Here is a 26,119-nt window from a genome sequence, read left to right as displayed (position 1 = left end):
TACTCTATATCTTCCCTCCAAATGATCTTAAACACTGGTAAGATTAATCTTTGACATTCCTGTGAGAAATACATCTCCATGTTGTGTATGGTAATTTTGAAACACTGAGATATTATCACTAATAACTGACTTTCTTAATCCTTTTCCAGAAAGGAGCAGCACACCTTCTGGGACACAGAGAAGACGCAGTCTTTGTCCAGAGGGACCCACCAGCAGGACATCAAAGACGACTGTGACAGATGAGACCACAGGAGGCAAATAATCAGTGGGTTCCATAGTTTTATTTTGCATTTAGCCCTCCTCTCCCCCACCTCCCCCATCTTCCAGCTTCCCCCGCTCAGCTTGCTTCCTTCGCCCTGCTGCTTCCCCTTCTCTCCCCATTCCTCCCCTTCTGCCCACCCCGAACCCCAGAGCCAGCGCTAAGCCAAATGGACAACCAAAGTGCTCGATGCAGCCAAAATGCTGAAGGATTTGTACCTGGGAGACAAGAAACCTTTGTACTGTTCAGGACACTGGAGGGTCCTTTACAAGCAGCTTTTGCTCTGTTTTACCCTGTTCCTGTTGGTGAGGAGTCCGATGGGATAACCCTAATAAGTAAATGGGTTTTCTAATATTGCCTCCAAACATGACACTGGAAACAGGATGGCTAATGGTCAAATCCTGCCTCCAGTGATGTGGGCAGCTGTTTGCTGACTGCCGATACCATATTTTGCTTCAACACACTTCCATTCTCTCTGTGCAGTTAACCACACATACAGCTCCCCTTTACTGAGGCCCAGTTCTTCGGAAATCAGAACGACTTTTATCACTGATTTAAATGGGAATGAGATTAGGGCACAGGTAGCACAGTCTGTATGTATGGCTGACCTCAGAGTAATCCAACAATGCTGTTCAGGGTCTGGCGCCCTTCGATGCCCTCAGCTGCCAGCCACACAAACAGGAAACACAGCTCTGAGTGATCTCGCCAACTTACCACCACCTGCCGACAGGTCCTCATTCAGGTCAGGTGCATCAAGCCCAGCAGCTGGGGTTTCAAACACTGAATCATTTCGAAAGCTATCCAGCTGTCACATGAAAAGTTCAGCTGGCCTTGGGTTTGCTCTGTCTTGGAAATCTGCTCTAGTTTTATTATTAAAAAATGTAAGGAAACTATTCTCAAAGAGCTGCGAAATGCCCTCATAGACTTAATGAGAGCTGGGCCACTAACCGCTGACTGCACCTTTTGAAAATCTGCACTTTGTTGCAACTTTTAATTTGAACAAATTTCAAACTTTTGCAACTTTTAATTTCCAGGTCATGTATTCTATGACTGACTGCCAAGTGAAAAACATTTTTAGTAACAGATCCTTGGTAGTCCTAAAGCTACAGATGACCCAGCTGCTTTTAACCTGCTCTTATGGAGGCTGTAAAAGCTTGCTTTTTTCTTCTTGATAAATTAAAACTTTCGTGCACTGATCACTATTCCATCCAAAGGCATACTGCATATCAGCAAACAGAAGTAATTTTACAGAGAAACTTTTGCATATGGCTTGAAAGCAAGCCCAGCAAGTACTGACAATGATAGATGATCTCCTCAGTGACATTCAGGAATAATGCCATTTCACATTTACATCAGGGGGAAAATAAGCAACAGACATATTTAAATAATCATTAAAAATTAAACGCCTGTCACAAGGCACATTTTAACCCTGTTCTGCTACACAGCTTCTGGAAATCTTTAATGGATATCATCTGAGGTCTTCTCATTTGCTTTGCTCATGAACAAAAGCTCTGTAAATGGAGGTTTGAGTGTATGTGTTATCAGTAAAAGGTTCTCTCGAGGGAAATTAAGTGAAAGGACATTTCTCTGGTCTTCATGTTTGATATTCAGGAGTAGTGACGAGATAAGGTAGGCACAGGAGTTTTTTTCAAAAAACCACTAGATAGCAATGGCAACATTTCATAAGGACGTGAACCGTTCATCATCTGCTGCAAAGACTCCATTAATGTGGCCTGCTTTTAAATCCAGCGTTTCGCAAGGAATCCCATTTTCTACCGCTACTGTCACTTCGCCTTTCTCTTCCAAATTTTCTCTCTCTGCTGACTCTTTATTCTTTCTAAAAACAAGGAAGAGAAAATCATCTTACTCTGTTGACCTGCAGCACTCCACCACGATTCCACTGACAGAAAACTGCACATTTAGTCAGAAGTTTATCATAGGTTATGTCTGAAAGGCATAATCCGGTGCACCTCTTTGCTGTTGTAAATATACCACAGAAGGTGGGAGACCCACAGATTGGAAGCCCTGGGTTAGTGGTTTGAGGTCAGGATTGGGAATCAGAAAACCTAGAGTAAGCATGTTGTAAATACGTTATAAATATTACTTCAGGTCCTTGTCCTGTAAAATGACTGGCAGGTGCAGAAGGAAAAGGTGGTACAAAACAAAAATGATAAAAATCTCTAAATCTGTTTTTGCTTTATGTCAGGAAAGATACATACTTTTTAGAAATTGATCGGCTTTACACTACAGTCGCCAATGATGGAGACATGAGTGCCCTCACACTCCTTGATGATCTTCTCCAGAAGTTCATAGAATCATAGAATCATAGAATGGTTTGGGTTGGAAGGGACCTCAAAGATCATCTAGTTCCAACCCCCCTGCCATGGGCGGGGACACCCTCCACTAGACCACGTTGCCCAAAGCCCCATCCAACCTGGCCTTGAACACTTCCAGGGAGGGGGCATCCACGTCTTTGGGCAACCTGTTCCAGTACCTCACCACCCCAACAGTAAAGAATTTCTTTCTAACATCTAATCTAAATCGACCCTCCTTCAGCTTAAACCCATTACCCCTTGTCCTGTCACTACACTCCCTGATAAACAGTCCCTCACCAGCTTTCCTGTAGGCCCCTTCAGGTACTGGAAGGCCGCAATTAGATCTCCCCGGAGCCTTCTCTTCTCCAGGCTGAACAACCCCAACTCTCTCAGCCTGTCCTCATAGGAGAGGTGCTCCAGCCCTCTGATCAGCTTTGTGGCCCTCCTCTGGACTCGCTCCAACAGCTCCATGTCTCTCCTGTACTGGGGCCCCCAGAGCTGGACGCAGTACTCCAGGTGGGGTCTCACAAGAGCGGAGTAGAGGGGCAGGATCACCTCCCTCGACCTGCTGGTCACACCTCTTTTGATGCAGCCCAGGACATGGTTGGCTTTCTGGGCTGCAAGTGCACACTGCTGGCTCATGTTGAGCTTCTCATCAATCAATACCCCCAAGTCCTTCTCCTCAGGGCTAAGTTAGGTACTCTTAATGCTGCAAATCTGCATTTTTAGTTCCAACTTCATTAACACCACCTTCTTACCCAGTATTTTATGCTTTTGTTTTCTAGATCAAACAATTGTACAGCTTTCACTTTTCCAGGCTCCAGTTCTCACCAAAAGCATATTAAAATAGTTGCTGAATAAAAGTATCTAAAAATACAACCATGAGAAAAGGTAATACAGAAATATCAGTCAATATGTCATGATGTTCCTTTAATTCTAGATTTATTCTGACCTTGAGATCTACTAGTTCATAGTTGAAAAACCTGCTGTACTTTACAGCCTGCAGCATCAGCGGTTTCAGAGGATAAGAAACTCAAAGGTCAGCTCTACTGCTTCTTCCTATCCCACAACATTTACTGTAACAATCTGACTCAGGACAATCATAACAACCTGGACTCAGTGTAACTGCTAATAACAGTGATATTAACAATAATAAAATTCTATTGGCCTTTGGGAGACTCTTGGCATTACAGACTTGCTAAAAATAAATGTGGGAGATGATAGTAGTGGAAACCTGTGACCTCTGGTCACTATATCTGCTCTTACAGTGATAAAAGGAGTGTATTCTTTAATACAAAAACTGTGGGGGCAGAACATAAAAGAAGATACTAAGGAGCAGATTTAAAAGAAACGAGATGGAAAAGAAAGGAGATGTGTGGAACTCATTGCCATAGGAATCCAGAGAAGCAGAAAATTTCTGAGTCCAGCGGGAGACTCAAGAAGTTAAGGGAAAACATTGTGGGTTACCCAATACATGAAGACCAAATCCAGCTCACGAAGGCCCCCAACTGCAAATTAGATGCTGGGAGAGTAACAGAGGGAAGCATTGTGTGCCGTTACTCTGTCTTCACTCTTCTCAAGGCAAATGTTTATGGCCTCTGCTGCAGATGGGATTTTGGGGGTAGGAGTGGACTTCAGTCAAGCCCAGCCCAGACAGTAGAGGATGGTCCTGCCCTGGATATGTGCCAAATCTATTATCAGAGACGGAGATGTCTTATTTCTGTGATGATAGGAGAACAAATATAAGATTGGGAGACAGTGTGTCTGATCCATCTCGCCATAGAGTCACATGGAGCTTTTCAAGATGCAGGAAGCTGCAGCTTGGAATTTTACATGTTGGCAGTGATGCACAGTGAAGACCTAATTAAGAAAATCTTCCAGTTCAAGAAATGATGCACGAGTCTAACCCATTACTGAAACTCCATTATAGGCCAATCATGTGCTTCCCGGCCACCCTGAGTATGAACAGGCTGAAGCACGTGCTTTTGGGCTTATCTGAAGTGAGGTATTTAACTGGTACTTTAAAGGCCAATAAAGACAAAATGCCAGATTTATGAGAAGTCAACACCGTCCTTGGGGCCAGATTTCCAACACAGCTTACTAGGCAACAGAGCTACCATTATGTCAGCTCCGGACAGATTTCCAAGAAAACTCATTACTGGACATGCTGAAGTCTTTGACAACCTGGTCACATACTTTGGTGCCTGAAAAAGAGATGAGAGCTTTCTAAATTCTCTTCTCTGATGTCTGGCTTTTGAGAAGCCAAATAGCCCAGACCATCCCTTTTGCCTCTCCAGTCTTTGCAACAGTAGATGGAAGAAATATATACTTGGTTTATCCTTTCTCTGAGGCCCCCACCCCTACCTGCAGGTGCCATTGATGTGAAAAGGGGGTTAGAGTTCATCACAGATGAATCTGCTATGAGGAAAAGTTATACATAAACGCAGAGTAAGGAAACAGAGGGAGAAGTGAAAAGGAGCATAACAACTAAAAGGACAACAAGAGCATGAGACAGAAAGGATACCAGGCTCCATAGGCAGGCAGCAACAAGCCAAATACTGGTGGTATGATGATAAGAGCATGTAGTTTACACCATATTGCAGGGAATTGCTCAAGCTCAGCTGAGCTGAAAACAGAGGGGGGAAAATGCTGTCTTTCAGCCTGATATAAATGGCAAATGATTATTTTAGCTAGAAAAATCAAACCTATTTAGCATAATTTATTTATATTACACTTATTTGAAATGTTCAAAGACCCCCTTTGAGTTAGGCACTATAGAGACACACAGAGCCATGACACTACATAGAGGACAGGTATGGGCTTCAGGTAGCAACATTATTCTCCAGTTTTACAGAAGAGGTTGCTTAGGTTCACGGGATAAAATAACTCAGCCTATACCAGATGGAAGGTCGTGACAGGGCTTAAACTATCCACAGATCTCCAGCACCTGTCCAGACTCTTTTCCCAACACCATCTCTCATCTATTGTCTGTCAAATTTTGTTTTTTGAAAACGGAAAGGGGTTTTGCAAATTCATGCAACTCTTCTGACTGCAAAATATAACTGCAGTGATTCTAACTACATTACTAAGGGTTCTCTTTGACAACCACTTATCCTTCACAGTACATATTGTTTTTCTGAGATCTTTTAACATTGTTCTTCAAGGTGATAAGGAGGCAGAAAGGAAAAGTCTCTGCCACGTACCACTTTTCATATAAGAATCCCTTGTTCTCAAATATTTGGGGATGCAGTCCACCATACACTCAATAATTTTAACATCATCTAGTTGTCAGCAGAAATTTACCCTTTTCCAGTTCTTCTGCTGTTTCTGTATGAGTCTGTTGCTGAAGTCATAATTTTGTGTTAACCTAATGTCCGTGGCAGCCTAAATTGTGGCAGAAGCTGAACTTCTATGGCAGAATCTCAGCTTAGCTGAGGAATTTCTATTCCTTATGCCCAACTCTGAGCCAACAGAGCTGGCAGGACCAAAACTCCACCTGCTCTCTGGCCTGCTCCAACATGCCCACACTGGGGAAGCATGACAAGCCTTCTCTTTTTCACCAGTGCCACCACAGGGCAGAAACTGAGAGGAAAAGAGAGTCTCTCTCTCCTATCCTACTGCCAAATAGCAAACATCTAGGCTCATGAGGAGATCTGGTCATAAACCTGTGAAGGACTGGGTACTTTGGGCTCATCAGGTTATGAATGGTAGGTGAGACCATGCACCATTCCATTGAGCAGGCCCTCTTCAGCCATACATTAATCATTACTGTGTCCTCTACTGAGGCTTCTCAAACTGCAGCAGCAAATTTTTTTTAGCCCTGCCAGCCTTTGACGCTACCACCCTGGAAGGGGCACAGTCACTGCCACCCTTCTCCTTGTTGGCAGCTATTTGGGTAGCCTGTGAGAGAAGGCTCACCTATTGCAGACTAAACCTTGAGAAGAATGACAGCAAATGTCTTTGTAAAGCTATCATCTCCAGTTAGGTGGCCTCCAGGATCATATTCTTATACTCCTTATTTCCTCATTACACCCCAGCATTACTAAGGCATCTATACTTCACAGTTAAAACCTTTCCTCGGAAAAGGACACATGGGTTATCTTACCTATGGAGGGAGGGGGGGCAAAGCTATAACTTCTTTGAGGCTGATCTGAAAAGCAAAACCAGCCCAGCTGACTTTACATGCTTAAAAGAGAAGAAAAGCTAAGCTTACTTCTTGCGTTGTTGAATCCCTGCAACAACGAGGAAAACAATTCCCGCCACAATGAGACAAAGAACAACACCAAACACGATAAGCCAGACAGGTGTGGAGGGTTCAACTGGAGGTGATAAGGTTGAAGTTATCTTCAGGAACTGCAGTGTTTTGTCATTCAGTAGGAAGGCACTGTTGATTCTGTTCCGGTTCATCCTTCATAAAAACACAAAGAACATCACAACTCTTTATAAAGGTATTTTTGAAGTTAAAAGGATAGAAGAAGAAAAGGAGTTTTCACATATGTGCTACAAGTCTGTGAGGGCAGAATTTCATCCAGCATGATGTTGGTAGGATTACACAGACCTTCACTTTAACATAGACCCTGTCAGTAATCCATAGACACCCGTACACTTGCAAGGGTTTGAACTCCAGACTTTCATGTGCATTTATCTGAAAAATTGGAAAATACAGATGAGACCTGCAGTACAGTATTATTACTTGTTTCCAGTTTGGACCATGTGCTGAAGATATAGCAGGCTGTAATCTGTAAGGGTGGCTCTGTTGTCTTGCTCATGCAGCATTCTAGATTAGCACGGGAGTGGCAGACCTACCCTGCAACACTCAGAGGATATTCTTATCAGTGGCCCTTGGTTCCTCAAACTGACCCATCCTGCATGTCATGGGGAGGTACATCTGCTCTTGTTGCTGTAGATTTTCTTATGTCCATGAAGTACAGGATACGATTTGGTCCAGAAGAATCCCTATTGCCAACATGCCCTTCTTCCCTGCAGGATGCAGCTGAAGGGATTTGTACTGTGCACATTTTTTCCATTATGAGAAACTAAGTCTGAGAAACACGCTTTTTCATATGAGTAGTACAACTGCTACCCTTTAATGGATATCTTCACCCACAAGCATTACTTCTAAGCATTTGCAGGTATTTCTGGATCTGAATCTACAAAGCCTTAAAAGGCTTTAGTAGTATCTTTCATTAGCTTTTTCAAAATGTTAGAAATTTATAAGAAAATGTATTACATCTATTGGTCTTGAGAGATTCTTTTTGTTTGCAGTTGTATGATTTACAGCAGCTTTCTTTGTTTGCAGTTGTATGATTTACAGCAGCTCTTTCTTGAATACAATTCAATTTATTTGCCATAGAGCAAGTATTTCCTAAGAACAGATATATGGGAAATACAGGTAAGCTTTTGCAAATTTCTATTCTTGGAAATCATAATGTTTGACTGTCTCTTAAACAGGAAGTTCTTAGCCTTAATGGAACACTAGCATTCCTGGAGAGGACTGAAAGCCATGGCATATTATAAGACTTGCAATACGGTAAGCTGTCTTTGATTTAGAAAATATTTTCATCCTTATTGATATAAAAGGATCATTGTGAACAGCTGAAATAAGCATTGTTCACCCTTATCTAACGGCTGGAGTTACAGAATTATGTGCTGAAACACACGCAGGTAGCTACAGGTGCATTTTGTATTTATATATGCATAAATGTATCTTGTGTATATTTTATGCAAGATCTTGGGACTCATACAGAGCTCTGAGAAGGTTTGCCTTCCTCTTTATTCTTAGTTTGTAAAGAACCTCATATAATAAAATCCTGGTCCATGGGTAGCATTCTTATGTGCTACTGTAGTATGAAGAATTAGAATAATGATTTAGTATGGAAGCCTGCAATCAGAAGCAATTGAATAAAAAATACTGTAGTTTTATTTCTTGTTTCTAAGTTAGGTAGGAATTAAAACTTTTCATAAATAGCATATTCTTCTTTATCGGGTGACAGACAACAGTTAAAAAACAAACAGAATACAATAGCGTCCAATTTCTGTGGCAAACAGGGCACATAAAAGACTTAAATAAATCAGCTTATGCTACTGAACATTTCAAAGAATAACAGAAATGCAAAAACCCTGCATTCCAGCACTCTTACAGAGAGCTTCAGTGAATAAATAATCTGCTTCCTCCACTAATGCCATGAAGCTATTGTTTGGTGTCTCTGTAGGAAATAGTTTAATCTGCTCATAAGCTTAAAAGTTAATCTTTCCAAAAGAACGCATACTCATTCATCAGGAATTAGGCATTACACCTCCATAGAGATAACATGAATTTTCAAGACAAAGTACAGAATGTCTAAAAACAAAGAGGTCTGTTTTCCACTCTGTGCTTGAGAAATATATGTGAGTTATTCTGCTTGTGGGAGTCATCCCTATAAACCCCTTATGAAGGTTTGGTGGACCACTGAAGTCCGATTACCCATTTTTTTCTTTTTCCCTCTTCAGCTCCACACTCTTCCTTTTATTGACTACCAAATGCGATATTTAGTAGAAAGCAAACTGATTTGTACCGCACGGTACTTTGTAAAAGGAATGCTCAGCTACGATAGCGACTGGCATTCTATAAAGAGCCGGTATGAAAGGAATGAGAGTATAAAGTTGTTTAAGCCAAGGTGGGACACAGCCAGCTCTGCTCATGAAGAGTTCACATGAGCTCTTCTCATGTGAAAGCTGACTTCTGAAGTAAGTCAGATGAACTGTACTTGAAAAGTACTGAAAAGGAGTCTGTGGTCATTAGTCCAGGTGTAGATGTGCATGTGGCATGCAATGAACGTTAAATGATATAAATCCCACCCAGAAAGTGTGCAATTCCATCATCTGAGGAAGAAGGCTCTCTTGCTGGGAAAGTAGCAGCAGGATGAGAGCCGTGTACGTGCCACGCACTGGACAGCAAATTACAGGTAGGGCTCTGGAAAGGGACTAGATTTCATCTGAGGCTCCAGCATTAAGAGAGACTCCTTCCAAAGTTACAATCCCAAGGCTCATATGCTTTGCATTCTGTGGGACTGCTAAAAATCCTTCTAATCTCACATGCAGGAAAGAGTACTGACCCCTTGGTGTTTTAACTACTTGGGTTAGTTTAACCTTAAAGAGGCAGAGCGCTCATTCACACATGGTCCAGAGAGAGAAAGCTTCCCCAGTCAGCAAAGAAGAAAAGGCTGCAGAAGCAGTGACTGTACCTGATGGCTGCCTCCACCTCACTTCCAGGAACAGTTGTCACGTTTTTGGAAGAATCTGTGACCACAAACCAAAATGACACCCGATCTGTCACATTGCAGAGCAGCACATCGGAAATTCTGTGGATAGTTGAAACAAAAGTCATCATTAAAGAAGCATGGAAGGAACTATTGAAATATTTCAGATTAAAATATTGCTTTCATCTAGAGGGAGCAAAAATTCTTACATTTCAAAAAGGTAACAATTAATGCCCAAGGAAGAAATATCACTCAGCATTTCCCACTTCCCAACATGATTTTTAAAAATTTAAGCTTACTGAGACAAAACTTGAGACTTCGAACAAATTTCTGAATCTATAGAATCTTACAAAATTGCATGGTCTTGGACATACATTTAGCCTAATCAAATGGAAAAATACATTTTTGCATCTTAATCATCAGGACTGTGACAAAGGTCATATACTGGAACAAATGCATTGAAGAACTAAAAATTTAGGTTTTTACACCTCATACCACAGGAGCCAGACATGGGGCATTCCCCACATGATTTTCAAGTGAGTGCAGTCCTATTCTACCACATTTGTTGGAGGGAAGAGTAATGAAATTGATGTTATTCTTTTTGACATCATTCTGCACAGTCAGGCACAGAGTGGAGAAACAGGCTAAATTTCAACATTATACTGGCACTGGCCTATGCCCTGTAGCTTATGCTATGACAAATACTCCTCTTATCTGTTTTAAAAGGAGATTGCTCAGCTATATGTGAAGTTAATAGTAGAAGGGTACAGGCATGCAGCTTCTCATAGCACACTATGTAAAAGGTGTGAGAAATGTCTTTTAAATGCCTTTTTTTCAGATTCTTACAAATTTGTTTTCTACCACTACTACTAGTAAATGGTGGAAAAAACCTCAGGGAATGACATCATCATGAGTATTTGACCTAAAGAAGTGAAGACTAATACATTAGTATCATAATAGTGACTGAGGATAGATGGTGCCCCTATGTTCTTCTATCCATTCCTAGTTTATTCACACAACTGAAAAACAAACCAGCCAAACTCATGCAATATACAGGAATTGTATAAGGTGGCATTTATTACAGTGTGGCAAGGAACACAGCATGTATCATAAGAGGACAGCCAAAGCCTTTATGAATTCAATGACAGATAGCTAGAGAGATAAAAATGGAAAAAAAATATTTAGTTCTAGATCATTAATAAATAACCCAAAGAATTGGCTCAGGATTCAGATTGACTGGCCATGCCCATCAGCGAGCAGATACTCTGAAAGTCTAGAACCAAGAGTTAGGGTTATTTTTACTTCCAGGGAGCAGCCCGGACTTGGTTCACCTTTGCACAAGGTCCACCTGGCCAGAAACACCACACAGCCGCTCTGTTTTGACAGACCCTGCTCAGGATGATCAGTCTTCAGATACTACGTGCTGTTCTGGAGAAGGAAATCCTGCAGTGAGCCAGCAAAGATGAATGCAGCCCCTCTTTTAATTAACTGCAGTGATGTCTGTAATGCCCATTACTAACTACTATAATTGGTTTTAAGGTTTGGCCTGTCCATCATCAAAATGCAAGTTTTAACATTTCCTTTCCAGCCTGTGTTCTTTCTCAGGGTGACAAATCCCTGGCTGCAAGCAATCTCCCCTGCCGCAGAGCTTTGTTTCGTAGTGCCATCTGCCGGCTAATTACAAACAAAATTAATGGCCTCTAGAGTGGCCTGAGGAGCAGGAAGCATGAGGTAGGAAGGAAAATAAGGGAGCCAAAATTGCCGATGAATGTGTAGTCTCCATTCAGAAAAGAACGAGTTCGCTTTTAAGGCAGGACAGGTATTGGCTTGATCACAGTAGTTCATTATGGATGTTTTGCAGAAATATTTTACCTACTGCTGAAAGCTTTTTTGGGTGGTATTTTGGGTGCCTTGGGTAGCACAACCTTTTGTTTTACAGAGAAGATATATATATTCCATAGAGATACACAATAAAATGGAAAGCAATTATTTTGCAGAGCTGAAATACCCACTTTTACCTCTCTGGAACAATGTCAATTTTGCAAATACAGAGAATTTTTATGGATAAAAGAGGAAAGCCATCCTGTGGAATTTGAAAAAATGTTCACATCAGTTTGTTTGCAACATTCAGAAGATGAAAGCAGATTTATTCCTCCCAAAACAAAGGCAAAGCACAAAATTTACACGAGGGGGAAAAAAGAGTCTACTTTTGGCTGGTGGCTGACAAACCCTTGCTGACTTCACAGAATATCTAAAATTGTATCTGCAGAGGAATTTTTCCATCAGGAGAATTTATAACAGCAGGACCTAAAGCTTGATGTTACTGCAGTTCTTAAAGCTGGAATTTCTGTGGTGCAATCAAAAACTGGTCCAGGTACAAAATCTGGGTTCGTGTTACCCTACAGATGTTCTTGAAATATGGTGAGTGAGGAAAGTTTGATGCCCAAAGAGAAAGATAAATTTGGTAGATAAAGACTGGCAGAACACCTTGACTTTCTCATCCTCGTTCAAAGGCTCCGAGACTCTTCAACGTGGGGTCTTCCCTACAGTGCCAAGGCTTTCAGCATGAGATACGGCAGTCTGTCATCATTAGAGGCAGCATCTCTCTCTCTTTAGAACAAACAGCATTGAATCAATTGGGCAGCAAGGCTTACACTAGGATATGTAAATTTTGCTTCCTTTCTGCTCCCTGCTGCATTTAAAATCCTTGCTCAATTATAAGCATCCAAAACCTGGCTTCACTGCTGCCACTTTTTCATCAGCGGAATCTGAATGCTGTAAATCCTTCAGGCTCCAAAGAGAATAATACTGCTCACGAGAAGTTCAAAGGGGATTGAGTAAACACCAAAACAGACTGGTTCAACAAGCACCAATGTGGCAATTTCTTTGCAGCAGGTATACCTTTTTTTTCCCCTGTGCGATTTGCACACAGGTTTGATTCACAGCACGCAGAAGCATTACAAAACTATGCCTTTACACTGTTTAGATTTGAGAAATCTGGCTTCTCCGTCCACTATGCTAGTTAAGTGTATTTGTAAACATGTACATGGACATCTTTTTATTTCCTTAGTAGGTGACAGACTTTTGTCACGGGGATTATAGGAGACCGGATCATCAAAATAAGATCCTGGTTCTGCCTTATGGCACCATGGCAAAAGTCCAAAATTACATTTCCTTTAATATTCACAAGTGAGCACCAGTGAGTAGAGTGCAGGAAACCCTGATGGTTCCTGGGCCTGAAACACCATCATTGCTCCTTATGGAGATTTAAAGGATTGTTGAGGGGTAAGAAATAGCTGCCAGGGACTAAAAGAGAGCTGGGTGCCTACAGCAGCCATTAGTTCGTGGGAGAACCAGAGTCCCCAAGTTCCAAGCGCCTATCTCCAGCTCTCCCGAAAGCATCAGGCCTCTTCCAAGCCAGTGCTGTGAAGCTGCTCCTGCAAAGGAACCTTATTCTCTTCCTTTTTGTGAACAGCAACCACGGGATCACCTTGACTTAACAGCTTTAACTCTAGAAGCTTATTTTGTTGTTCTAAATGGTCACAATATTTTTAGCCTGTCTTAGGAAGATGGATAATGTTGATTTTTTTTTCTGGTCACTTCATGAAGAAAACTGCAGCTTTTTTTTATGTACAAATGGGGGGAAGATGTACCAAAAGTAGATTCTGTTACTTGAATGAAAGTAAATGTGATGACATTCTTTCTGTTCTAAAGATTAACTAGTCTGAGGCCCAAAAGAGATGCATATTATTTCAAATGAGTCACAGATTAGAGAAACCAGGGTTACTAACACAGACTACAGACAATAATTTTTTAACACTGGGAGATCAAAGGTTGTCTTACATAGATCATGGATGTATGTATTGAGAATGAATTGAAAGGCCATATATAGAGCAGGAAATAAGGGGGGTTTATTTCTCCATTGAAAAAGAAGTATTTATTTTATTTGTATTAATTTTGTATTAATTTTGTATTAATAATTACTGATAGATTGTGTCTTTCTTCTGTTTCACATAAACTTGAAAATTTGACAAGCCTTTCAAACATTAAACACAGGTCCATGATTTATTAAATTTTAGTTCAGAAATTAACTTTAGAAAACTTGAGATGTAATGTGCAATCCTGTCCATTCTGTGTTGGGTCATTCAGTGGTTACACAAAGGCAACAACATCAACTGCTGTTTCCAGCAGCAGATTCAAATGCTTGTCCTTACAGGCTGGCTTTTATCCAGCTTCAGAAACCTAACAAAGGGTGACTTTGAATCCCAAAAATGATGGGACAGACTGCAACAATGGTTATGCTGATCCACCAGACATTATTTTGGGGCCTGATCCAGTTTGCTGAAGGTAATGGCATTTGGTCTCATGTGGGCGTTAGTTCTGGCTGTGAGTTGTTGCAGGGCTGTGGGTGTGTTAGAAATTAATGGGATGTTAAAGGAGAGGTTTGTCATGTCCTGGTTATGGCCCTGTGCAGAATTCATACACTGCCAAACCAGTGTTTGGTTATGTAAAGTACTGGTGAATTTTTCACAAGTTTTATTTTGACAAAAATCTTTAATTAACCAGATGTAAAATTTGGGTAAATTTAGATGCTACCAGACTATAGTCATGAGCGATTTGTTTGTTCTCTTATGACAGAATAATTGATCATTGATCTTTTACATGTCCCGAAGAAAATCTGTTGGCATTTATCTGTAAAAGCTCCTGTAATGTAATTTATTTGCCACAAGCTCCTGCTTCTGCCTCCCTCTTCACTACATTGCAAGCCCCTGCCATGATCCTTACCAGCTACGCAAGAGTGCCGTTCCTGCATACACGGCATGCTGCTGTACCCTCTGGGATGCTGAGTGCTCCCACACCTCCATACCCACTGCAGAGGGGATGGAGATGGCCTGCACTCCCTCCTCTACACCCAGTTCCTTCCAGCTGCCAGCCACAGGGGAAAGGAGATGGCCTGCACTCCCTCCTCTACACCCAGTTCCTTCCAGCTGCCAACCACAGGGGAAAGGAGTGCATTATTTCCAGGATGGAGGCTTTCATAGCTTTCATAGCTTTCCTGCTCCCATGTAGCAGGCAGGTTATTTGGGCTGTAGTGGGAGGTTCATCTAGCTGTCCATCACCAAACAGGGACTCTGAGGTCCCTTGGGATTTGGGAGAGATCTACGAATAGGAAACTCCTTGGCCTGTTGCCTACGAAGTTGTACCAGATCTCAGAGCTGCACAGCTGTCCTTCGGTTGACATGCTGTCTACACATGACCCCAAAGGTATCTAGAAGTCCTAGAAGACTTATCAGTTATGTCTCCAAGGTACACCCCAACAAGTTAAACCCCTTGAGGAAATCCTATGCTGTCATAAAAAGAGATAAAGATGCCCACACCTACCTGTTTCCAAATATTATACTGACTTCTCCTCTGACAAACGTAGTAGCAGGAAATTATTTATGTGTGCAACCCCATCTCCAAACCGGAGTAACACTGACATATTTGTCCATAGGAAAAATTGTCTTGGTAGGAAACTGAATTAAGTGAGCATAAATTCTGTGATTTCCCAGAGTGGATAGAGATAACTTCCATTAAAACTTTAACTCCTTTCATACTGGCTTGATTTTTTTCCCATTCCTGCACCAAGCTTTCTAGTATTAGTTGAGTCTGCAGAGAGGCATGGTGCTTGAAAAGGAAAAAGATCACTGGCTTCTGATAGAGTTTTTTTGCTGTGTGAAAGCACCATGACTTTGAAGGAAGAGAATAATTTAAAAAAAGGACCTGGGGCTAAAATAAGTATACAAAAGCAAATCTTTATGGATTAGATACTGGATGAAAACTCTGCTAATTTGAAAACCTGAGAAAAAGCCCTGCACAATCACCTTTAATTAGCTTGTATCAATTTTTTAAGTTTCATTTTAATTGGGTGCAGTAGCATACTTGGCTGTTTTTGTCAAGGTTGGTGTAATGGTGCTCTTGCTCAAAGGAGACAGCTTGTGAGAAATAAAAATGAAACAGCAAGGAACCAAACACTCTGTTACATGGAGGGGGAAATCACCTTCTATTTAAGAGAAAGTGCGGCAGCCACAATAATCATCATGTGACTTCAGTTAACTAATATCTTCGCAAATGTGGAATATGCTTCATCTGATGCAACGACAGCCTGAAGGAGATTTTTTTAAGTAAATTGAGAACCTTATCCTCATTAGCCTGCCAGCACCATAAATCTTTCCTTTAAGATTGAAAAACAATGAAAAAATAATAGGCCTATAGAAATACACTTACTAGGTTTCTCATTTAAAAAAGATAAGAAAATACTGAAAATACAGTTTGCTAAATGGTCTGTCTAATCTGGTATCTAATTTCATAAGCAGCAAGGATCAGAAGCCTGAGAGGAATATTCAATACCTCAGGGTAGATTTAATCCCAAAACCAATTAAAGGCTGATTTATGTCTGAACTGCAACATCTGAAACTTCTTGATGCTAGGTAACTCAACTGCTGCAATATTAGTGATAGATCCTTCCAGCAGAACACAGCACTAGCATAGCTATCCACCTTCCAGTTCTATGAGTCAGCTCACCTTCAGCATACTGCTGAAGTTGTGCTCTAAGAAAACGTGCACCAAAGCTGCTTATTCAAGGATCTGTACCGCATTTCTTGACCTTGCCAATGTGTCCCTTCATCTCCTCCCAGTATGGTCTCCAGAAGGTATCATGTCTCACTGCCAGATTCTGCTAGAATGAATTGGCACAATCCCACTGAGATCCACAGCTGTGTCACTTCACATCAACGAGGATACCGGTCCAAAGATTTAACATTGCTTAAGACCGAGAGAGTGTGATGTTTAACATATATCTCATGTGAAAGAAGTACACTGGAATGGTCTGTTTTTAGAAGCTGAATATATGTAATGATTTCTACAGTTCAGTACAGCAGAGAAAGGGCCACTACATGTAGCATTGTCAATATGTATAAGGCAAATCAGAGTAGATGCTTACTGAGTTGTGCTCTTGTTGGAATATGTTCTCATTGCAAAAGCCACCATTGCTTTGAAGAGGTACTCTTCATTAGCATCCCAGGCGTACTGTAAAGGAAGATGGAAAACAATCAGTTTCAGCACCAGTGCTGGTAGTACAGAGAGGGAAGAGAGTCACTGAACTTGAAATGCTATATTGATCAAGAAAATGAATAAATTCTCCGGTTGTGCTACGAAAATAAATTCCTGCCCTCTATTTAGTGTGCACAAAGGACTTTTTCTAACGGCTGCTATAAAGCGCAATATAAAATGAAAAGAATGTATCCAAAAGCTGAATGAACTGAATGTTTCTGAAAGTTGACCAAACTGGAGATATAAAGTTTCTTGCACCGAAGACTAAGTGTATTACTAGAATTTTCCCCACACAGCTGCACCCATGGCCTTGTTTCTTTTGCTGGATAAACCCTGATAAAGTAGAAGGTTTAAATCCACTCTCGAAGACCATTTGGCTCTGCCCAAACATTAAAAAAAAAAAAGCTAACATTGAAGGTAGTCTCTGAGAGCTGGATGGCAGGACACCAGGAAATAAAATAAGATTATGGCCTTATTATGCACGCCATCTTTGTAACAAGAAGGCAGACTCAGCTATAGTACAAATTACTACATCGCACATGAGACAAAAGAAAGAAAATAGCATCCTTACTACTTCAATAAAGAGTAAAATACAGACTCCAAAAACTGTTCGCTGTTGTCTTGATGAAAAATCATGCTTTCATAATTTCAGCTTTCTGAGATAGCTTCACTAGGTTCCCCTGGGCTTTCATTCACATATGCAATTCTAATGACCTGTAAGAATGGCACCTATTACATTTTTATAACAAGAGCCATGACTGAGGCATACTGATTGAACTTCCCCTTTCAGCAGATTATAAAGATTAATAGTTTCTTGGAACGATATTAATGGAGGTTAGAGGCAGCTTTCTTCACTCAATCAGAACACAAATCTAATCTTTAACTTTCAGCATTAAAAAAATCTGCACTGTAATCATCCAAACCAGAAACCCAATGGTGTGGCTACTTAACCCTGTTGACAACTTGGACCTACTTTTTCACAGGCCTTTATAACATATTCAAAAACCAGCAACATACATCAAAAAGCAGTAAACAGCACTGAAAATGCCAAGTCTTAATTCTGGTTTTTAAATTCTGATTTTGGATGCATGGAGCTGCAACCTCTGCGCAGAAAGAAGGAATCCAACTTCCAGGCATCAGCCCTCATTTTGCTCTGACATCCTGTGGACTGAGAATCTAAGCAGGGAAGAAGGAGGTCATTTAAAGGGCAGAAAGTCATACTGATCATATTTATCATCCCTAGACAAATGATGAGTTGTGAAATGGGCTCTCTGAGGTGTGGTAGAACAGGGACAATAAAGCTGAACAACAGACAACTTGAGTAGCATTAAAATCCAGATGCAGTGCTGAGAATCTGGGTTCTGACTCACCACTCTTGCCTTGTGAATGAAGGGAGGTGTAGGCATACTGTTATAATGCATGCCAGTCTGGGAACTTAAACTGGAAAGAAAAAAAAGAAAAAAAAGAGATACTCTTTGAAAAAAATTATAGAAGCCTGTATTTTGGTCCCACTGCACTGATGAAAATGTGACAGTAATGACAGCAACTAGTACTAAAAGAAAAAGAAATAATGTAGCAAAAGAATTAATATAGATGAGAGCCATAAAACTATTTATTGTAATTTTAAAGACATTTGTATTTAAACCACAGAGCACAATTTGCAGCACTAAAAGGGAAGATCTTCCTTTTTCTGTGTGTGGTACTATTGATTGAATCCCTACATGCCATCTGCAGTCTTTGAGAACAGGTCCAAAAGGACAGAAAAAAACAATCTGTTATCCAGCAGATTAAACCAGCTGTAGAGATAATTTAATCAGTTGTCTTGAAAATGGATAATGATGAAGCACACTCCATTTCATGCTTACATGGACACAAATGTAATGCAGCACTACCAAGTATATGTACTTGATATGTTTATGTTTAGTGCACTACATGTATATATGCACAATTCATCACTATCAAGTATTCAGTTCTCATAAATAATGCAGTAGTTTTGAGCTCCTTTAAGTCAGAGTAACAAAAAGAATATCTCAAAACAAGGAAAATAATTTGTAGTGAGGAACTTCAGCCCCAGCTGAAAGTAATCATTTTAAAAAGGACAGAATAAACAGAGAGCTGCAAAAAATAGGGGAGGAGATCAGCAGAGAAAGCTCAGCAGAAACCAGGGGTCTGCTTGAGTGAGGAGAAGATGCTGCCGACAACCTTCTGGTGCAGAAGGGCAAGAAAACCCGAGAAAACAGTGATCAGACAGGAGGTAGACGAGATAGAGATTGCTGTGGACTCCCTATGAACAAGAACCTCTGTACATGAGTGCATGCAGGAATATGCAGGGAGGAGGCAACATAATGAGGAGGAAAAGTATGGCAAGAATACCTTTAAGCTAATAAACTGTATGAACTCAGGACAAGTGGGTACGAGTCACCAGAAGCCAATTTCTAACCACCAGCTTTCTCCAGTTGGAGGGGTAGGTGCAACAAAACCTGAATCAATCTACTATGGGGCTTTACCAGTTTTATCTTTATCCTCCAATCGCAAAGGCCTGGACTGCAGCTGATGACTGAGGATGCTGCTTCTGTTCTTGTGTTCCTATGAAGTGCAGCTATGGATGCACATTTTGTGCTGCTATAGAGGAAATGTATTTAATATCATTTGCAACCACACACTAGTACTGTTATCAATGAAACCTTACATAATGGTATCAGAACTATTAATGTTTACTATTTTCTTTGCTCTACAAAGGAACAAACACAAAGACCTTGGCTCAGTTGCGCTTGCCATCCTTTATATGTTAAAGAGGAGCGGAATTAGACACAGCTGACTGTGAAACCCAGTCTTAAGTGCCTGATAGTGAAAGAGGAGGTTGATGAGATAATGGGTAAAGGATGATGAGCATAGGTTGTTGATAGGGTGGAATACTATAGTAGTGCTCTAAGGAAGACAAAAAGGTTCTGTGTTTTAAGTAGACAGCCATTCAGACTGCAGTGTGGCTAGAGACACACGAAATCACTTCTGGGCCCCATTTGGTGGCAAGACACCAGATACATGTCCGCCTTTCTCCCTTTCATCCTCTACCCTGGAAACAGCCTGAGTACATGAGCCACAAGGGAAGTGCACCTTCTACTTCACCTGGCTGCAGCCACTGAGGTGCCAGCTCTTTGACTCTTACGGTTAAAACGAGTGGTAACACAGAGTTACATAGACTTCTCAGTGCACGTCACTTCTGGTCACTCTAATTGTCTCTGGCCCTTTTGAATTAACTCTCTACCACTCTGCTAACTCCATGAGTAGGAAGCAACTAGGGACTAGCAGCTATTCCAGAAGCCACTCATAATCTTAACACCATCCTCAGACAGACTCAAAAATCACCTTCCTTCCATTTAGGCTTACAGACACCATGTTTCCTCCCACCAGTTAGCAAACAATGTCTCTGTCAAGTACACCCATTATTTGCAAATAAAATGATAACAGCTAAATACTTACTGTATCTTAGCTGCTCTTTCCAGCTCCATTGTCATAAGGACTATATAAATACACTAAATGGCACTCCCTGCCTCAAAGTACAGCCTACCTTGTGAACAAATTAAAAAATAGTGTTCTGTCTTTATCAGCCTCACACAAAGTGGATGGCATGCACTAAATCACGTGGAAAACTTCACTAACCTGTTTCCTCTGTCCCTGAATGTACATTAGAGTTATCCTGCCAGTCCTAGAGAAAAATGCCCACAGTATCAGTGTTTCTGTTATCATCTAGCTTGAAGTGTCTTGGAAATGAATGAAACTGAATTTATTAGCAAAGCATCATACCAAGATATTCTAAGCTGGCTGTGTCCTACTGTGATACAGTGACAGTATTATGTTTTTCTTTGCTAAAATAAATGAAGAAAATAAAAAAGTAGTGTCCCAAATTCTTCAACGAAAATGAATTTCAGTTTGTAGTAGTTTCAGTTTTCAATTTCAGTCATTTGCAGAGAAGATTGCAATGGCTATGAAAAGGAAGTACTACCTGTGCGCTTAATAAAATGTTCATTATTTGTGGGTAATTTTGTATGGCATCATATCACTTAACAGCATGTTATTGTTCTAAAATACTGCTCTAGATTGTCCCATTCTTAGAGCTTTCACATGCTTTGTTATATGAAATAAACTATCTATCTACCAAAAAAATAGACTCATCAATTATTGCTTTTTTCTTGTAATATAAAGTGCCTTTTAGATTAATGATTTGTATCATACCCTTTTTAGATTAAAAATAAAAAAATCACAAATGATCAAACAAAAAAGCCCTAAGAATGAGCATTACTGGGAACTGCAATTTTCATTCTTTGCTACCAATTTTGAACCAAGATTATATCAAAATATTAGCAGTTATCATAAAGAGAGCTTCAGCAATGATTTTGATGTATTTTCAGCCATAGGATTACACTATTTTTAATAATTTTTTAAACAAACCAGGCTTGCACTACTGTTTAATTAAAGTCTCTCGCCCAAGAGAATTGACTTCAATACAAATTTCCACAAATACTTTAGCATGTATCTTGAACATTTCTTCCCAATTTGTCTGGTTTATGAAGTTACCAGTGGAATTAGGTCCCTGCTACTGTTAGTTTAAATTACCTGATACTTCAGGGTAATTTTAGAATGGCTTCTACGGCCATAGGGAGATTCTCGTATCTCCAATCTCTTATAACATGTAACCTACAGCTTTCTGTTTCCCACGGCTCCTAATACAATCAGACACCAGACTGCCAGTGAAGATGACTGTCCAAGGCATTTCATATCTAATTTTATGCTGAGCCTTGTAACACGCTGCAGATTTGCTCTAAGTATTCAAAACTACAAACAAAGTACTGGGCTCTGCCATATTTCATAGTGCTTTAGATCAGGAAAGGTCATTCAGTCATCCAATGTCACAATAGCTTATGTATCACAGACCCTTATCGCTCATACCAGTACTTCTACATTAAGCCCAAGGACTTGAATTAAGCCAAAGCATTTCAGTCCTCATGAGACCAGCCTGTGCACCACAGGCAGAGCAGAAAGGCCGCTATGTGAAGCCCTACATTAGTAGGGAATTGATGAGATATGCTTGAATGATCTCTATAGATCATGCCTGTCTGCGAGCCTGACATAAAGTCTCATTTCATAAAAACCTAACAATCTTTTCCTGCTACTCTTCCCCGAAATGCTTGACTTTACAATTAGCACTCTCAAGCAGAAGTGCTTTTCCCAAAATACAGACTTAGATTTATGCAGCACCTCTCACACATAAAGTGTAACATCTCTACTGTTTTTCCAGGAAAAAAAAGAAAATCTGTGACAGAAAATTATCTTTATGAAAAGGTAAGCTTTATACTTCTCTTAAAGGATGCCATTTTAAGGAGTGGGATAGTCAAATGTCAAGAAATGGATGCCTGGATCGTGACTGGGGCAAGCTATTACAATTAACATTTCAGAACAAATTGCTTGTGCTAAAAAAATTTTACAGTATATATCACTTCTGAAATTTTACAGTATATGTTACTTCTGGTTTGGCAGATATTCAGTTAGGAAGAATATGTGAAGATACTTTACTTACTGCATTATCTCCCAAAGCTGTTTTGATACTAAGCCGTACTTTGAAAGCATTCTGTGCATCTGATGCAAAGAGAAAAAAGCAAACATATATTGATTGTCAACCAAAATAGGATTTTAAATCATTTACTTCTCTAATTATTTCACAAACTGCAGCTTCTAAATGTGTCTTAACAGATCACCTGGTTAGGAGAACAGAAGTTATCATCAGAGTGAAAAAAGCTGCAGCCCTACAGAGTCTCAGTGAGGTTCACCATGATCTCTTTACCTGAGATCAACTTCCATATCTAACTTGCAAACTCACGAAAGAAGCCAATGCTCAGCATTTCAATCTTCAAACTGGAGACAATCAGTTAAAAGAAAAATCTGAGAAGCTGGCAGTTTTGTAGGCATAAACTCATAGCTACATTTACCTGGGGAAGGATGGGAGTCAGGTCCAAAACTTACCTGGCTTGCAGAGCTCAGCATGAGCAATGGCAACTACAGAGAGAGTAAGCAGCAAAACCTGTAACATCCCGTCAGTGTGTAAAGGTTGAGGCAAAAAGAAGCTAGTCTCCCCTGTAAGGCACTCTTAAACTTTCTGTGACCCAGGATTAAAGCATCAGCAGCACAAGTGAGCAACCAAGTAAAAGGTTTAATAATTAACCCCCGTTATTTTAGCTAAAACAGGCACTAGAAACAACTGTCTTCTGTTAGTTATTTACTACCTTTCTCTGTAGTAAAAAAAAAAGCTGTAACAAGTTTTTAATTTTTCTTCTTAGAATAACACAAAACTTCACACAGTGCTCCAGGTCAACCTCTTTTCCCCCCAGATGCGATGTCAGAGAGGCACACAATGTCTGCGGGACGTCGCACCAGAGCAGCTGGCGACTGCAGCAGTGGGAGTAAGAAGAGGTGCAAGAAAAGGACTTCATAGGAAGTGTGTTGAATAAGGACATATTCTTGTTTTGTAGACATGACATGCTGCGTATACATATACACACACATGTATGGAAATATTTTAATGATGCGCTCTATTAGTCAAATGTTTACCAAGACAAACGAATAAATGCAGAGGAGAAAGAATTCAGAAAATGAAATGTATCGCAACAGTCTTTGCAATCTGGGCAGCAAGACAGGATTATTTTATTCCACTCTGCTGCTGTACTCCCCCTGTAGCCACTCTGATTAATGGTTAGTTCCTAAATTAAAGATCACTTCAAAATTACTTTCAGTTGGTCCTTTCGCACTGAGAAGTATGCCCTGAAACTGCAAACCCAAAGACCTTCACAAGAATGACTACCAGTGAGAAAATTTTACTTAACTGTGGGTCTGAATTTATGGAAAACAATAACCAGTATTTACTATGTAAGAATACTTGGACTTTCAGGTAATGGGGAACTTACTGTTTCACTAATTTAATCTTATTTTTAGAAGCCACTGTTAAAGGACTTGATATCCCACCTTTAAAAGTCGTTAAATCAAGCTGACTCCTGGACATCTGTTTACTCTTGCTAGGCACCCAGTTCTGAGTACAAAACTATTGGATATATTATCTGCTTAAACGTTCAATCTATGCCTATGGAAACAAAAAAGTGATGTATTCATTTCTAATGACATCTTAAACTAACACACTGTACATACATCAAAAGGAGAGCACTAAAAAATGTACAGAGGTATGAAAGACTGTTTTCTGTAAAATTTGTAATATAAAAAAATCTTAAAAGAATATGAGTATAATCAGTTTCATGCTAAATTCATGTGCGTTGCTTCAATAATGAGCATTTGAACATATTTGTACCTTTGGGGAAAATACTGGAGAACTTAGGAAGAGCGCGAAAAAGCCAAGTGTTGTTTCCCTGCTGCCAGAAGGCAAATGGAACCAAGCGTCAATACATGGCATCACCACTTCTGCCCACTGTAAACCACTGTAAATCAGTTATTTCCCTCAGAATCACATGGAGCCAGTGTCAAAGTACATCGAAGGCACACAACGCCCAGCGGGAACAACCTCAGAGGACATGACTGGATTCCCTGAGCAGGGCTGCTGACTTCCAGCTGGGATGGCTGATTTTCCCCGATTTGTATTGCTGGCAAGCAAGCAAGACAAATGATTTTTTCCAGCAGAGAGGGGAGGAGGCCAGCAGAAGAAGCAGTGTGATAAACACCCCAGTGCAGAGCTCTCAGGGAGAGCATCATGCAGTTGATATATACATGTACAGCAACTTGGAGGCATGCCAAATGCATCCAGCTGACTGCCCACGCACTTATCCGGTTGTATATGCACAGAGCATCGCACGTAAGCAACCGATTACTGCACATCTATAAATCTTTTTGCAAAGCCGGCAGGTTTTTTAAACAAGCCAGGTGGACAAGCAAGCCTAGACCAGGTGTCAGTAGAAAGTTAACTTTTCTTCAAATCAATGACATTTTAAAATACTGTCTTAAAAAGCACTGTAACTTTTCAGGTTACAAATGGAGTATATCAGCATAATCTAAAAAGACAGGCATTTTGACACTTCGGATCTCTGTAATAAATTTACATGCGTGGATAACCTTCTACCCAGCCTCTTTTCTCTTATTTTGGCAAGATATGTAGCCCTGTTTAAGCATGTCTGCATTTGTCACTGATTAAACAGTTTGCTTGAACAAATGACAATCTACATGCATATATGCAAGGTATGTTTTTAAATCAGTACTTTGTGAGGTATTAGATTTTTAAATACTTCCTCTTTTATAGTAACTTTGTTTTTCTTAACTACAGCTAGTTGAGCTACAGGTCATAGCCATGAGGAATCTTATGCACAATCTGCATCCGAGAAACATCACTGAAGTAGCACAAAGAACTATTTCTTTTCTTGTACTAAATGAATGTCTGCACAGTTGAAAATAACAGTGTATTTTTTTCAGTGCGTGTGACCTCCAGAAGTTCATTTATTATCTGTATGTATATACTTAACAGTATACAATAATTTGGACTTCCAAACAAGAGAGGACTGAAATTTCAAGAAAGCATATGACTTGGTAAAACAAACAAAACCATTCCATCTTCTTGATGTGATTAGCAATGTGCTTTTCTGCTTCTTTCAATGTCTTTGAAATGGAAAATCCCAGGAAAGTAAAAAATTGATAGCTATCATGTAAGTTAATTAACAGCTATGGCCAAACTTAACCTCAGTTTTCAAATTTGACAAATTAACAGTTTTAAACTCCAAGGAAGTTAATCTTTAGTCTTAAGTAGCTGTGTTCAACTCTTATGAGGAAAGAGTCAATGTGCTACTGTCAGCATTAGTCACTTATGGAAATGTACCTGGAGAACTGCAGATCTAATTGTAGACGGTGCCTTGCAGTACCCTGGGTGCAAAGGCAACAATGAACACTGCACGTCTGCTGCAGACTTCAGAAGCTGGTGAGATTAGGCCATGCTAAGTCTTATTAAATGGGACTTTTTCCAATAACTTTTGGGGGAACAGGGTGTTGAATGAGACCCATAACCACTGTCATCATTGTAATGATGCAAAAGTGACTTACATTGTCACGGAGTGTTTATCAGGGCTCACAGAAGTAGACAGTATGTGAGAAATTGTTTACCCCTTGAGACAGTAGCGTAGGCAGCAGGTGGGGGGAGGATGTGCTCTCTCGAGTTCACAGATATTGCCTTGAAA

The 26,119-nt window shown here is 40.3% G+C and overlaps 1 protein-coding gene and 1 long non-coding RNA gene across 2 annotated transcripts; one reads left to right on the top strand and one right to left on the bottom strand.

The window, feature by feature from the left end:
- Positions 1-264: 264 nt before the first annotated feature.
- CLTRN (collectrin, amino acid transport regulator) lies at positions 265-23,064 on the bottom strand. Its single transcript, XM_054813225.1, has 6 exons — positions 22,923-23,064; positions 22,480-22,538; positions 16,795-16,880; positions 9,798-9,914; positions 6,788-6,982; positions 265-2,096 (listed from the first exon to the last, which is right to left on the bottom strand). Exons 1-6 carry the CDS (start codon positions 22,987-22,989, stop codon positions 1,940-1,942), a joined length of 681 nt encoding a protein of 226 aa, XP_054669200.1. The 5' UTR covers positions 22,990-23,064; the 3' UTR covers positions 265-1,939.
- LOC129201664 (uncharacterized) lies at positions 13,959-23,335 on the top strand. The gene is made up of 3 exons (XR_008575457.1): positions 13,959-14,159; positions 22,201-22,244; positions 23,237-23,335. It is a non-coding gene; the product is annotated as an uncharacterized LOC129201664 (long non-coding RNA).
- Positions 23,336-26,119: the final 2,784 nt, after the last annotated feature.

The sequence above is a fragment of the Grus americana genome, chromosome 1 (genome assembly GCF_028858705.1).
Source record: "Grus americana isolate bGruAme1 chromosome 1, bGruAme1.mat, whole genome shotgun sequence".
NCBI classification, from domain to species: domain Eukaryota; kingdom Metazoa; phylum Chordata; class Aves; order Gruiformes; family Gruidae; genus Grus; species Grus americana.
Note: the sequence above shows the minus strand (reverse complement) of the source record. Positions and strands in the feature narration are given on the sequence as shown.

Coding starts and splice junctions, on each gene's coding strand:
- CLTRN (XM_054813225.1), bottom strand. CDS start 22,989: ATGTTACAGGTTTTGCTGCTTACTCTCTCTGTAGTTGCCATTGCTCAT. Junction 16,881..22,479: donor CAGCTTTGGGAGATAATGCA/GTAAGTAAAGTA, acceptor CTTCCTTTACAG/TACGCCTGGGATGCTAATGA. Junction 9,915..16,794: donor TCCAACAAGAGCACAACTCA/GTAAGCATCTAC, acceptor AACTATCCACAG/AATTTCCGATGTGCTGCTCT.